This window comes from Dendrobates tinctorius, unplaced genomic scaffold (assembly GCF_039654945.1).
Source record: "Dendrobates tinctorius isolate UK_male_01 unplaced genomic scaffold, ASM3965494v1 ptg000223l, whole genome shotgun sequence".
Taxonomy (NCBI): domain Eukaryota; kingdom Metazoa; phylum Chordata; class Amphibia; order Anura; family Dendrobatidae; genus Dendrobates; species Dendrobates tinctorius.
Genome location: NW_027361890.1, coordinates 3220904 through 3236455, shown reverse-complemented (window position 1 = coordinate 3236455; position 15552 = coordinate 3220904). Strand labels below are relative to the sequence as shown.

The 15552-nt window shown below is 44.6% G+C and overlaps 1 protein-coding gene across 1 annotated transcript in view; it reads right to left on the bottom strand.

Annotated features, from left to right (window-relative positions):
- Positions 1–15552, bottom strand: part of CDK5RAP1 (CDK5RAP1 mitochondrial tRNA methylthiotransferase) — a 127028-nt gene that overhangs the window by 67787 nt on the left and 43689 nt on the right. Inside the window, exon 9 of the mRNA XM_073555256.1 lies at positions 12021–12118. Within this exon, the coding sequence (XP_073411357.1) occupies positions 12021–12118 (98 nt within the window). The remainder of the gene's footprint in view (positions 1–12020; positions 12119–15552) is intronic.

The following is a 15552-nucleotide window of genomic DNA, read 5'->3' as shown; positions in this document are numbered from 1 at the left end:
AATCCTGCGTCTACGCCTGACTGGAGAAACGCCAGGATGTTGGGAACCGAGAAGGATAATGGCGCAACCCCGTGTTCTCGACACCAATGAAAGAAAACCTTCCAAGTGTTATGATAGATTCTCGCCGAGGCCGGCTTCCGGGCGCTAACCATTGTAGCAACCACTTCACGCCCAAACCCCGCCTGGGTCAGAATCCAAGATTCAACGGCCATGCCGTCAAACCCAGGGCCCCTAAGTTCGGGTGGCAGATCGGCCCCTGAGACAGTAAGTCTGGTCGTTCCGGTAGACGCCAAGGCACGTCTGCGAGGAGATGCTCTAGATCCGCGTAACATGCCCGGCGGGGCCAGTCTGGGGCCAGCAGAATCGCCGGCACCCCCTCTGTCTTGATCTTTCTGATGACCCTCGGGAGAAGTGGCAGCGGGGGAAACAGGTATGGGAGCCGAAACTGATTCCATGGTAGGACCAGCGCATCCACTGCGATCGCTCGCGGGTCCCGAGACCAGGCGACAAACACGCCTACTTTGGCGTTTTCCCTGGAGACCATCAGGTCCACGTCCGGAGTCCCCCACCGCTGGCAAATTTGCTGAAAGACCTCGGGATGCAGGGACCATTCCCCGGTCGCAACCCCCTGCCGGCTTAGGAAATCTGCTGCCCAATTCTCCACGCCTGATATGTGAACTGCTGAGATTATCGAGTGGTTACTCTCGGCCCAGCGGAGTACATGCTCTATCTCGCGCATCGTTGCCCTGCTACGCGTGCCTCCCTGGTGATTCACATACACCACCGCCGTGGAATTGTCTGATTGAATCCGGACCGGGCGTCCTGCTAGCAAGTGCTGAAACTGCTGTAGTGCCAACCACACCGCCCGAATCTCCAACAAGTTGATAGGGAGATGAGCCTCCTGAGGCGACCATTTTCCTTGGGCCGTGTGATGGCGGAAGACTGCCCCCCAACCGAAAAGACTTGCATCGATTGTGATCACCAACCATTGATCTGGGGGAAAGGGCTTCCCCTGACGAAGAGAGGAGTCGCGCGTCCACCATTGATGTGCCCGTCGGACTTGAGAGGACAACCTGCACTGATGATCGAGGGAGAACGGACTTCTGTCCCAAGATGCCAAGAGAGCGTGCTGCAGGGGACGAAGATGGAATTGAGCAAACAGAATTGCTTCCATCGCCGCCACCATCCTTCCTAGAACCCTCATCCCGAACCAGATAGTGTGAGGGCCTGGTTGTTGAAGACTTCGAACTCCCTGCCGGAGCACCCGAGCCTTGTCCTGAGGGAGAATTACCAACCCTCTGGAGGTGTCAAAAATCATCCCTAGGAACAGAATCCTCTGCGTTGGGGTAAGGGATGACTTTTTCCCGTTGACCAACCATCCTAGGCGAGATAGGGTATCCAGTGTGATGCTGACATTCTCCTCGCATGCCCGAAAAGACGGACGCTTTACCAAGAGGTCGTCTAAGTACGGCAGAACCACTATGCCCTGAGAATGAAGAATGGCCATGACGACAGCCATCACTTTCGTGAATATCCTGGGGGTCGTGGCCAACCCGAAAGGTAGGGCCACAAATTGGAAATGCCACCCATTGATTGCAAACCGTAGGAACCTTTGATGCGGGGGAAAAATAGGGATGTGCAGGTAGGCATCCTGGACATCATTCGAGGCCAAATATTCTCCCTGCTCCATGGACGATATGACCGACCGCAGAGATTCCATGTGAAAATGCCTGATCCTGATGAACCTGTTCAGGAGCTTTAGGTCCAGAACCGGCCTTACTGATCCGTCCTTCTTGGGAACCGCGAACAGGTTGGAATAAAATCCTTGGGTTCTTTCGCACTCTGGTACAGGGACAATGACCCCGTTGCGCTGCAGCACCTCGATGGCCCCTAGCAATGCCTCCATCCGGGATTCCGTTTTGGGAAGCCGGGAAAGAAAAAATCGTTTTGACGGATCCTTGACAAATTCTATTTTGTACCCGGACGACACTAATTCTGCCACCCATGCGTCGCGCGCCACTGCGACCCAGATGCGGCAGAACCTGAGCAGACGTCCGCCTACTCTGCTGTCCTCGGGTACCGGATGCCTCGAGTCATTTTGTTGAGGGCCTCTGGGACCTGGCCCCTCTTGACCTGGGCGGGCGGCCCTGCATCCTACCCAGCGGGTTGGCTTTATACGTGACCTGACGCTCTTTGTCTTGGCTATAGCGAGCTGAGGCGGAGGTACTGGCTGCTGCCATCCACCCGGGAGTGCGAAATGCTCGAAAGCGCGCCTGAGGTTGACAAAATGGGAGCTTAATCTTCTGTTGTGGAAGAAAGCTGCTTTTTCCCCCTGTAGCGTCTGAAATGAGTTTGTCCAATTTCTCCCCAAATAGCCGGTTCCCCTGAAAAGGCAGAGAAGTCAAAGACTTCTTAGAAATCGAGTCAGCCCGCCATAGCCTTAACCACAAGGCTCTCCTAATGGCGATAGCATTTGCCGCCGCTAGTGCCGCGCAATTAGCCGAATCCAAAGATGCATTAATCAAATAGTCACCCGCCATCGCGATCTGACTTGCTATCTCAGCCACTTCCGTTGGCAATTCTCTATCCTGTAGGACCTTATTCAAAGAATCTGCCCACGACATCATGGCTTTGGCTACCCATGTTGCCGCAAAAGGAAAGAGCGCTGATCCCAATGCTTCATACACCGAGCGAGCTAAACCTTCTATGAGTCGATCCGTGGGGTCCTTAATAGAAGAACCACTAGGTACTGACAACAAGGATCTTGAGGCCAGGCGTGACACTGGGGGATCCACCACCTGAGATTCCGCCCACTTCTTACAGAGCTCTGATGCAAACGGATATCTCGTTTCTAACGTTTTTTGTCCTGAAAAAAGTTTGTCTGGACGCTCTCTGTGCCGCTGCACTATGTCCTCGAACTCAGGGTGAGAGCTAAACACTCTATGTGGTCTCCTGGCCTTCTTAAAGGATACCTTATGACCTGCGGTTAGGGAGACATCATCCTCAATACCCAGAGTCTGATTGACAGCTTCAATAAGACTGTCTACCGTCTCCCGATAGCCCAGGGTATCCAGGTCCAAGGATTCCTCCACGTCATCACCTGAACTCTGCTCGCTCCCAGAAAATGGTGACGGTGAGCGAGACGCCGCACTCGCGGATGCCGAAGCACCGGAGGGGGTCTGGAGACGCAGTATGGGTTCTTTTCCTGTGCGTCTGCCTAGAGAGAGTGCGGCCCCTGCAGGCCGGAGGCTCTTGTGAGGTGGATGAACCCTCCCAACCAGGCGAGCCGTCGTCTCTACCCCTATCCGGGGCCTGAAGGGTCTCAATCGCCTTCGTGAGCGAAACCATGGACCGAGAGAGTGATAACGCCCATTCCGGGGGATCCAGACCCCTGGGCTCTGTTGCAGGGGAGGGCTCCTGGGCGTGTTCAGAGTCACAGGCTTCACATAACTTAACAGTCTGCGCTCGTGGGAACATAACCCCACAGGAAACGCATGCGGCATAAAGGAACGTGTGCGTTTTTCCTTTTCCAGACATACTGCTGGAGTAGGCAAAAAAAAAAAAAAAAATCCCCTTTTAAGGTTCGAGGGGGGGGGAGGAGGAGGGTAACTCTGCCTTAGTGTGGCTCCGGGACGGGGGTCGCACTTACCCGCTCCTGCGTGTCTCTCCCCGAGCTTCTGCAGTCTGGCTGCTGCTTCACTCCTGGGTAAGCTGCAAGTCGCTCCTGATCGCGGCCTACCCCGCTTTGCAGCCGGGCCTCAATTTTATCCGGCGCCCGCCCTGGCCATGGGGGGCGGCGCCGAATATGACGTCGCGCCAAGGGCGCAACATCCGCCCGCGGCCCAGGCCGAAGCCGCGGGCTAAATTAGAGCATCCGTGGTGCTGGCGGACCGCTACCCCGGCGACCTGGTTCCAACACCGTTTTGTCCGCTGGGGCTCCCCCACTCGCGGATGCTGAAGCCCCAGCGAGGCCACTGAGACTCCCGGACCCACCGGTACTAGGAGGGAGGAGGGGAATTGAAGGAGGGAGGAGGGAATTGAAAGGGGGGGTGAGTAATGCGACCTAAGGTTACCCGGGCCTTAGCCATCCTGACAACTGTCTCCCCCCAGCCGAATGGCCGCCTCCTGCAGCGGCCCCAGCCGAGGCTGCCACTATCCCTGGCTCCAAAAGACACTGATAGCCAGCACCTGAGGTATTTCCGATTAGGACGGTGCAGGCACCCTAGCTCCGTTCGCCTTGTAGGGGCGAGGAGAGGGACCGTCCGCCGCCATGCAGCACCGCCGTCGTGCGTTGGTGGAGCAGTGGGGGCCGCACAGACTAGTCTTGTGCCTCTGTGCAAGCCCGTGGTTTCAATACCAAGGGGTGGACAGGGCTAAGTCTGGCATAATGTCCCACGTCACGGGAAAGGAACCGTGGAGGGACACTCGCACGTGGTTGCCAGTTGCTAGTTTGGGGAAATCGGATCCTTTCAATGGGATGCGTTGCCCCTGTCTTATCTTCATAAAATAAAAAATAAAGAAAAAAATAGATGTCTGGGGAAAAGTCCCAGAGATGTCCCTCGGTGCGGGAAAGGATACGCGGAGGCGATACTCAACGCGTGCTCGCCCGTTGCTGGTTTGGGGAGATCGGACCCTTTCAATAGGATCTGTCGCCCCGTCTCCTCTTCATAGCAAGAGAAAAGAAAAAATAGTCTGGAGAGATCCAGAATGTGTGTGCCTCCATAAGACACTAAGCAAAAAACTGGTCTCCACCCGCTATCGGGGCGAGGGTGTATGCGGCGGAGGAGGAGCTAACTTGTTTTTTGTATACCTATTGTCAGTCTCCAGACGGCAGTAGCATACACCCACAGTCTCTGTGTCCCCCAATGAGACGAAGAAGAAAACTGAAAAAAATATATATTTTCTTTATTTCATTACATTTGCCTATATAAGGGGGTGATAAACAGGGGGGGTTATGTACTATTTTTATTATTTTAATCACAATGATCGTTTATCATAGTGATCAAAATAATGAATGGAATCTGCCAGCCGGAGCCAGCAGATTCCCGGCGGGCGCACTACGCATGCGCCCGCCATTTTCAGGATGGCGGCGCCCATCGGAGGACGCTGGCGGGATGCTGGACCACTGGGAGGGGATGGAGGACAACGGAGAGGTACCGGGGGGGGGGGGGGGATCGGGGACCCTATTTCTCTCTCCTCTGATGTGCGATCATATCAGAGGAAAGAGAAATTAAATGTAAAATCGCGGCTTTTTTTTTTGCGGTCGCCGTTATAGTGTTAATAATGGCGATCGCAAAAGCGGGGTCGGCAAAAAACGACCCGATTCATGTTCTCTGGGGTCTCGGCTACCCCCGGCAGCAGAGACCCCAGAGAAAATCCGACACTGGGGGGTGCTATTCACATTCTCCACAGCGCCGTGAATTAACGGCGCTGTGGTTAAGTACCCTTAATTACCGCCATTAAAAGGCATATCGGCGGTCGTTAAGGGGTTAAACAGAACACAGCTCATCAGGCCAGCACAGCCCTAAATACAGGCTGCAGCCTGCAGCTCTTAGAACAGTGTGCTCTAAATGGTGATATTATGGGGACATGGTCAGTGATCCTCTGCAAGTTGTGAGTGTGTACAGGCAAGGAGTGTGAGCTGAAGCAGCAGAATCAGGGCATAGCGCCACAGAGTAATCAAGTATATATCTCATTGTTCCCCAACAGCCAGTGTGGTGCAAATATCAGCACAAGAAGGGTCTCCTCTCCAATCCACTGAAGTAGTTTACTATGGGCTATCACAGATCTTGTGCTTGAAAAATTTTTTCTTGACGTAGGGATACCAGCTGTACATGATAGCGGACACCCTGCAGTATCAGACCCGGCCAGTTTTGCAATGGGGTCTAACACTTAAAATACTGTTGTCAATCATGACAGCAGTATTTAAGATATTGCAAGAGGGTCACAAGACGCCCTTAGTAACCACTGGACAACCGTGATGAGAATCGCTGGTCCCGAGGGTTACCATGGTACACTGAGGTCATGTGATAACCCTAGGGTACGGTGGCCTGTGAAATACAGCTATAAGCTGGGTCTCACAGGCTGGGTCAGTGACTCACTGACTATTCTTATGCACTGCTGTACACGTGTACTGCAATATATGAGACCAGTGATAAAAGTAGAAATTTTACATGGCCCATAATGAAAAAGTGTAAAAAAAGTGAAAAAAGTAAAATAAAATAAAACATGAATAAATGCGCAAAAATCACGAAAAGCCACCAATCAAAACGCAGCGCTTGTGATATAACAAAAGTAAACAAAAAAACATGTGCATAATTGGTATCTCCACCTCCGGAATGATCCGCTCTATAAAACTGGCATGTTACTTATTCCGTTTGGTGAACGCCGTAAAAAAAGAATAAGTAAAAAACGTCAAAAAATCATATTGACTTGCAGAAAAGTCAGTAAAAAGCAATCAACAAGTCACATGTAAAAAAAAAAAAAAAAAAAAAAAAAAGGAATAAGCCAAATCGTCCATCATTCGGCAAAAAAATAAAAAAACAGCTCGCAGAATATGGCGATGGAAAAACAAATTAATTTTTGCAAACTATTGTTTTTAGTGTGTAAAAGTAACGAAGCATAAAAATCTAGTATTGCTGTAATCACACCGACCCAAAGAATAATTCAGTCTTATCACTTATACTACAAAGTTAATCATGCAAAAATAAAGATCCATTTCTTGCAGTGCTGTTTATTTGTTCATTCTACCTCCCACAAATCGTAATAAGGCTCGGCTCACATCCTGCACTCTCCGCTAAGCTCTTAAATCGTGATTTCTGTGTAAAGTCCCAAAAAAACGCAATTCAGACAAAATCCCGGACGGAACCACACGCTTATGAGGCAGATGCAGCCACTTTGGAATGGTCTGTGTTCCGGTGGTGTCCCATAATCTTAGACATCTTTTTAGCACACAAGTGTGGACAACCCAATTCTGCGAGCACTCAAAAAGTTGGATACCACCAGATCAGATATCAAACGGAGTACGAAGCGTTTCCATCTGCCTCATTTTGGTGGGTGGTTCCATAGGGTGTTTCGACTAAACCTAATTTTTTTGGGATTTACATATTTCCATATTCTGGAAGCAAACAAATATATTATGTACCTCAAGATGAACCAATAAAAACCCTAATTTATCCCGCACAAAACCAGCCCCCCCACTCAGATCAGTCATCTGTCACTGGAAATAGGGTTCCCACGTTACTGGTAGAACATAGACTCTGGAAAAGCAACATGCCTCCTCTGCCCCCTCAAATAAAATCCAGTGAATTCTGAGTTCCCAAATCCAAATGCCCCCCTCCATCTGAGCTTAACAGTTGTTTCTGACAACATATGGGGCAGCACTGCATTCGCGAGAAATTGTGCAGTAAATTATGAGGTTCAGTTTCACCTATTAATCTGTGTACCTGAAAAATTTGCAGCAAATACAATAATTACATTTTAACCACTAAAATGTCATATTTTCAAGTCTCAATGTTATAAAATTCTGTGAGTCGCCAATTTGTTCAAAATACTACAATTCTAGCTTAATTCCTTATTCAGTGAAGTTTCCTTTTCAAATAATTTTATTAAAGTTTAACAATTTAAAAGGGAAGGAAGGGAAGGGGAACGGGAAAGGAATAAAAATAGAGATCTCCATTTTACAAATAGTAAAATCATACAATTACGAACAAGCATATACCAAACTTCAAACACAAAATGGAAGATATACTTCAAAATAGGACACAAAAATTCATCCATGACATCAAGAAATGAGATAACAATTCCTTTGTGACTCCAAAAAAATAACATAACAAATCATTTATATTTGGTATTCCACACCTCCCACTTCAAATGATAGTGATTCAATGAACCTGCGTTGATAGCTATTTTTTCCTCCATTATACCATGGGTGCGTAGTGTGTTAACTACAGTCATGGCCAAAAGTTTTGAGAATGACACCAAAATTAAATTTTCACATGATCTGTTGCCCTCTGGTTTTTATTTGTTTTTGTCTGATGTTTACATCACATACAGAAATATAATTGCAATCATGAGTACCAAAAGGTTATATTGACAGTTAGAATGAGTTAATGCAGCAAGTCAATATTTGCAGTGTTGACCCTTCTTCTTCAGGACCTCTGCAATTCTCCCTGGCATGCTCTCAACCAACTTCTGGACCAAATCCTGACTGATAACTGTCCATTCTTGCATAAGCAATGCTTGCATTTTGCCAGAATTTGTTGGTTTTTGTTTGTCCACCCGTCTCTTGATGATTGCCCACAAGTTCTCAATGGGATTAAGATCTGGGGAGTTTCCAGGCCATGGACCCAAAATCTCTATGTTGTGTTCCATGAGCCATTTCGTGATCACCTTTGCTTTATGGCAAGGTGCTCCATCATGCTGGAAATGGCATTGTTGGGCGCCAAACTGCTCTTGGACAGTTGGGAGAAGTTGCTCTTGGAGGACATTCTGGTACCATTCTTTATTCATGGCTGTGTTTTTAGGCAAGACTGTGAGTGAGCCGATTCCCTTGGCTGAGAGAAGCAACCCCACACATGAATCATTTCAGGATGCTTAACAGTTGACATGAGACAAGACTGGTGGTAGCGCTCACCTCTTCTTCTCCTAATAAGCTGTTTTCCAGATGTCCCAAACAATCGAAAAGGGGATTCATCTGAGAAAATGACTTTACCCCAGTCCTCAGCAGTCCACTCCCTGTACCTTTTGCAGAATATCAGTCGGTCCCTGATGTTTTTTCTGGAGAGAAGTGGCTTCTTTGCTGCCCTCCTTGAAACCAGGCCATGCTCAAAGAGTCTCCGCCTCACAGTGCGTGCAGAAGCACTCACACCAACCTGCTGCCATTGCTGAGCTAGCTCGGCACTGCTGGTAGTCCGATCCCGCAGCTGAAACAGTTTTAAGATACGGTCCTGGCGTTTGCTGGTCCTTCTTGGGCGCCCAGGAGCCTTTAAGGCAACAATGGAAGCTCTCTCCTTGAAGTTCTTGATGATGCGATAGATTGTTGACTGAGGTTCAATCTTTGTAGCTGCGATACTCTTCCCTGTTAGGCCATTTTTGTGCAGAGCAATGATGGCTGCACGTGTTTCTTTAGAGATAACCATGGTTAACTGAAGAGAAACAATGATACCAAGCACCAGCCTCCTTTTAAAGTGTCCAGTGGTGTCATTCTTACTTAATCATGACAGATTGATCTCCAGCCCTGTCCTCATCAACACCCACACCTGTGTTAATGGAACAATCACTAAAACAATGTTAGCTGCTCCTTTTAAGGCAGGAATGCAATGATGTTGAAATGTGTTTTGGGGGTTAAAGTTCATTTTCTTAGCCATTATTGACTTTGCAAGTAATTGCTGTAAAGCTGATCACTCTTTATGACATTCTGGAGTATATGCAAATTGCCATTAGAAAAACTGAAGCAGTAGACTTTGTAAAAATTAATATTTGTAGCATTCTCAAATCTTTTGGACATGACTGTATATCCAAGAAAATAGGAGCATCCGGCTTCTTCCACCACTGAGCAATAAAATTCTTTACCGTAAGGAATATGTGCGTCATCACGAATTTGATTGTCGGGCTAATATCCTCAAGGTCTAAGGATAAGAGCGCCATACGGGGAGTGACATCGATATAGGTTTTGGACAGTGAGTTGACATGCATCTTTACTTGTAACCAGAGTGTATGTAACTTGGGGCAGCTCCAATAAATATTAAATAAATTTCCATTGCAATGGTACCCTCTCCAACACAATGGAGATGCATCCACACTTATACGAGATAGTCTCGAGGGTGTGTAATACCACCGGAGCGCTACTTTCTTATGAGTCTCGTGTAGTCCCATAGAAATTGTATACCTATTGGAAATCCTATAAGGCATATTTTCACTGTTCCTCAGTAATGGGTGATCTAAGATCAATCTCCCATTTCTTCATATAACTGGTCATTGAAAACACCGTATCTATTGAAACAATGATAAATATGCCTAAGAGTCCATCTACTTTCAAGAGCAGGGTTGCCCACCAATGAGAGTATCATATTCAAATTTAACCTTCTACTGCTTATTAACTTTTGAAGGTTATCTCTTATCAACAAATAAGACATGAATTCTCCCAAGGGCAGATGAAAGCTGTCCTTAAGAGAAGAAAAGGACCTGATACAGAAGCCATCATAGAGATCTCAAATTTTCTTTATATTATGGTCGAGCCAGGCATTTGGTATTGGGAAATCATATATGACTGATCATTTTGAGAGGCAGGTCTTTAAGAATAGAAAGTCTATTATCATTTTTCTTAAGTTTGGCAAACTTTCTCCATGCTTCAAAAATAACATCATAAATAGGATGTCTATGCTTTTTCAGAGAAGAAACAAGAATATATTTGAAAAAAATATCTTGTGATGAACTATAGTTAATTTGCGCCAATTCCAGATCCATCCATGCTGGATGATCCTTTTGAGTAAACCATTGGTGACTATTGTTTAACTAAATATGCTTGTTGATATACCCAAATGTTTGGGACAACCAAGCCCCCATTGGATTTTTTGACGAAAAAGAGTGTTCCTGGCTATTCGTGGTCTCTTGTTTTCTCAAACGAATAGGTTAATCAGATTTGTATCTTATCTATCAGCTTTAAAGGGAATTTTAACGGAATGGCACGGAAAATATACAATATTTTTGGCAAAATAATAGATTTAACTGTCAATATCCTGCCTAGAAGTGTAAGCTCCAATGAGTTAAAACGTGAGAAATCTTTGGAAATATTAGCCTCGAGAGTTTTAATATTTACTGGCACTATAGAGCGTAAGCTGGAAGTAATGGAAATTCCTAAATAAGGTAAACTTTTTTTTTTCATTTAAAATTGGTTCTTTGCATTCTACATCCTCCCGGGCCATGTTAAACGGCATAATTTTGGATTTGAGAGAATTAATCTTAAAGAAAGACATTTTATTAAACTTGTCTAGAAGTGATAATAATACATTAGTAGATTCAACTGGGTTTGTGACCGATATGAAAAGGTCATCTGCAAATAGACTAATCTTATGGGAGGACCTTCTAGTATCAATTCCTGACATCAACGGGGATGATCTAATAGCTTCCGCGAGAGGCTCGACTGCTAATGCAAACAGTAGAGGAGACAAGGGACACCCCTGCCTAGTTCCATTACTGATAATAAAAGGCTTGGATAGATGGTTATTGACATAAACTCTGGCTCTGGGTTCATGATAAAGGGAAAAAATAATACTAATACATTTATTATCATAGCCAAAACAAGAGAGGGTATTTTTAAGATATAGCCAATTTAGTCTATCGAAAGCCTTTTCGGCATCAAGAGATTTGAGCATAGAAGGAGTATTTGAGGAATTGTTTCAAAATGTAGATGTAAAGTAGGCATGAGGTAAATGTTATTTATTAACTATTTTTTGTGACATAACTCTCTAATTTAAAGGCATAAGAATTAAAAGTTTGAAAATTGAGAAATTTTCAAAATTATCTCACAATTTCTGATATTTTCACAAATAAACGCAAGTTGTAGCAAACAAATTTTACTACGATCATGAAGCACAATATGTCACAAAAAAAAATCTCAGAATCCCTGGGATCCGTTGAAGGGTTGCAGAGTTATCACATAAAGATACAATGGTCAGAATAAAAAAAAATTGGCCTGGTTAAAAAGGTCAAAATTGGCTCCGTCACTTTTTTTTTTATGTCCCTCTAGGTGACTTGAAATGACTGTTTGATTGCTTGCACTATTGTACTGCAATACTTTGGTAATGAAAACCTTTTTAACTCATACTGTTCAACCACTTGGCAACTACCTATAGATAGCTAGATAGACAGATAATCTCAAAGAGATTAAACAGTATAAGTGGCAAAATATTTAGTGTGGCATTGAAAACAAGACCATACAAAGAAAAGTCCATGGACATTCTTGTAAAAATGGCTTATCTGATATGATTTATTAATGGAAAACAAAGGATAATACTTACCCACGTCGCATGGCTTCTAGAACTCGATTACTTCCACTCTGAGCTGGTATGTGAATTTGTTTGCAGATGTTATGCCGCTCTCGTATTAAATACAAAACCTTAAAAGGGCAAAAACAAAAATATCATACTAATGCAATATATCCTACAGTATGCTTCCTTTTTCTGTTGGACTCTTGGGGAGTAAAAAGCAATGGCTGCACCCTCTGCGCACTTTGTGTTGGAGCTTACAAATGATGAGGTGGGGTATGTGGGTCATGAAAGTTAAGTCAAACTTCTGGAAGTCTGCTCACATAAACCTACTTCAAGAGTCTCTCCCTGAACAGAAAGGTTACTAAATGAGGAACTCCATCTTCAACTAATTCCCACCGCAGCTATTTTTCATCTTAATGCTTTTGTTTTTCTTCTCCCCTTCTTCCAGGGGCCATAACTTTTTTATTTTTCTGTTTATATAAGTGTATATTTTGCAGGACGAGTTGAAGTTTTCAATGACACCATTCATTTTACCATAAAGGGTACTGAAAAATCGTGAAAAGAAAATCCAAGTAGGATAAAATGGTGACAAACATGCAATTTAGCCATTGTTGTTTTCCGTTTTCATTGTATAGAAAACATGATCTGGTATTAAGTTGGATTGTCCAGTTCAGTATGATTACAGCAATGGAATAAAATAATTCAGCGGAAATAAAAAAGGTTTGGTTACTTCGCTATTTTCAAGACGCATACCATTTTTACGTCAATGGAGCTGTATGAAGTTTTTTGACTTTTCATTGATAGCATTTATAGGTATGTACGACTTTTTGATAGTTTTTCACATAGAGAGGGGTTACTGAAAAATGATATTTGATTTTTTGTCTTTTTACAGCATTTACTATACAGATCAATTTTATATTTTGACAAACCAGATTTTTACAGACATACCGATACCAGATATGTTTATTTTTTCTCTCTTTAATTTTAATGGGGTGAGTAAAAGGTTATTTGAACCTTCCTATTTTAAAAAAAACTATTTATTTTATACTTTATTTTTTAGTCCCCTAAGGGGACCTTAACTGCGATGATCAGATTGCTTATCCTATATACTACAATACCATAGAAGAGCATTCGTAGCGTAAATAATGATCTCCTATGAATCTAAGCCTGTGGATGAACTTCAAAATAAGTACCAAGATGACAGCCACAGGGGGAAAAAAGAAGTCCTTGGCTATTATGGTAGCTCATGGGTAGCCAGTAATTGCATTACGCGGGTGGATGGGACAAGCAAGCCATTTAAATGTCGTTTTCAGAAATTGACAGAAGCATCTAAATGGTTAATACCAGCAACTGTTGTTCAACTCCAACCACTGTTGTTAGAGACAGATGTCAACTTTGCAAAACAACTGGCATCTACCACGTTTGAAGAAAGCTCAGGCTTTAAGCCCCTTCTACTGTTCGGAACATCATGATGGAAGCACCAGTAAGTCCATATGTACTAAGGAGTTAAAGAGTTTTTCCCAATAAATCAAGCTATCTACAGCATAGGGAAAACATTTCTAATTGTTGAGGTATGAACTGCTGGGAACCCCACCACCCCAAGAGATCCTGAGATTGGAGCTCTGCGGCCACCTCCTGCACAGAGCAGAGAACAGCATGCTTGACCTCTACCTCGGCTCCATTTACTGTCTAAGGGTGTGTTGGAGAAAGTAGAGTACTGTACTTGGCTTTTTCTGGCATCCCTAATAGAAATGAATAGAGAGAAGATGCCAGCGCTCTCAGGGTTCTGGAGCCCCAATTTCTATATTGCCTGATTTTTATTTATTTTATTTATTAGGCATGGTCATTAATGGGTTACCAAAATTTGTATTCCTTTTTACTTATACAGGTCATTGTACAAAAAAATAGAATTATGGAATCATGAAAAGCAAAAAAAACACTCCGACACATCACTAGTATTTTGTTGCACCACATCTGGCTTTTATAACAGCTTGCAGTCTCTCAGGCATGGACTTAATGAGTATCAAACAGCACTCTTCATCAATCTGGCTCCAACTTTCTCTGATTTTCCTCAACTTCCACCAAAGATTTTCAATTGGATTGAGATCCGTACTATTTGCAGGCCGTGACATTGACCTTATGTGTCTTTTTTCAAGAAATGTTTTGATAATATTTGTAATGCGGGCTTTCGTTTAGCTTTTCTGTATGTAAATCCCATTTCTTATAGGCGGTTTCTTACAGTTTGGTCACAGACGTTGACTCCAGTTTCCTCCCATTCGTTCCTGATTTGTTTTGTTGTGCATTTCCTGTTTTGGAGACATATTGCTTTAAGTTTTGATGCTTTGATGTCTTCCTTGGTCTACCAGTATGTTTGCCTTTAACAATCTTCCCATGTTGTTTGTATTTGGTTTAGATTTTAGACACAGCTGACTGAACAACCAACATCATTTGCAACATTGCATGATGATTTACCCTCTTTTAAGAGTTTGATAATCCTCTTGTTTCAATTGACATCTCTCGTATTGGAGCCAGGATTCATGTCAGTCCACTTGGTGCAACAGCTCTCCAAGGTGTGATCACTCCTTTTTAGATGCAGACTAACGAGCAGCTCTAATTTGATGCAGGTGTTAGTTTTGGGAATGAAAATTTACAGGGTGATTCCATAAATTTTCCTCAGAATTGAGTGATTCCTTAATTTTTCCCCTATGCTTGGTTTAAAAAAAGTAACCATTACTGACTACCACATTTTTTGTTCTTGATTTCTTTTAGTGTTTCTTAAAGCCATAAAGCTGCCATTTGAAACAGGGATTTTTGTGATAACTCACCGTAAAATCCTTTTCTCCGAGACGCTCATTGGGGGTACACAGCACCCACCCTATTAGCCAAGTTGGCTTCTATTTTGTTTAGTTATATATGTGCCTCTAATGCGGTAGGACTCCTGAATAGTCAAACGAATCCATCTGGCTATGGTCGATTTCGAGGCAGCGAGTCCCTTCCTGCGCCCTTCAGGGAGCACAAACAGCGTGTCTGTCTGACGAAAGGGTGCCGTCCTTGACACATACTTCCGGAGGGCTCTTACCAGGTCTAACGTGTGAAGAGCCTTTTCCACACGGTGTACCGGTGCTGGACAAAATGAAGGCAAGACAACATCCTCATTAATGTGGAATGAGGACACAACTTTCGGCAGAAAAGGAGGGGCTGGTCTGTGCACCACCTTATCCTTATGGAAAGCGAGGAACGGAGCCCAGCAGGACAGGGCTGCCAGCTCTGAAACCTGCCTGATAGAAGTGATGGCCTCTAGTAACACCACTTTCCAGGAAAGGTACCTCAAAGAGACATCCTGAAGCGGTTCAAATGGAGCTTCCTGCAGAACACTTAGGACCAGGTTAAGGTTTCAGGCGTCCATAGGCACCTTATAGGGAGGTACCAAGTGGGAGACTCCCTGGATGAAAGTCTTAACCTGCAAATTGGTAGCAATTCTGCGCTGGAACAGGACAGATAAGGCCGATATTTGTCTTCTGAGGGAACTTGGGGCCAAGCCCGAATCTAGGCCCGACTGGAG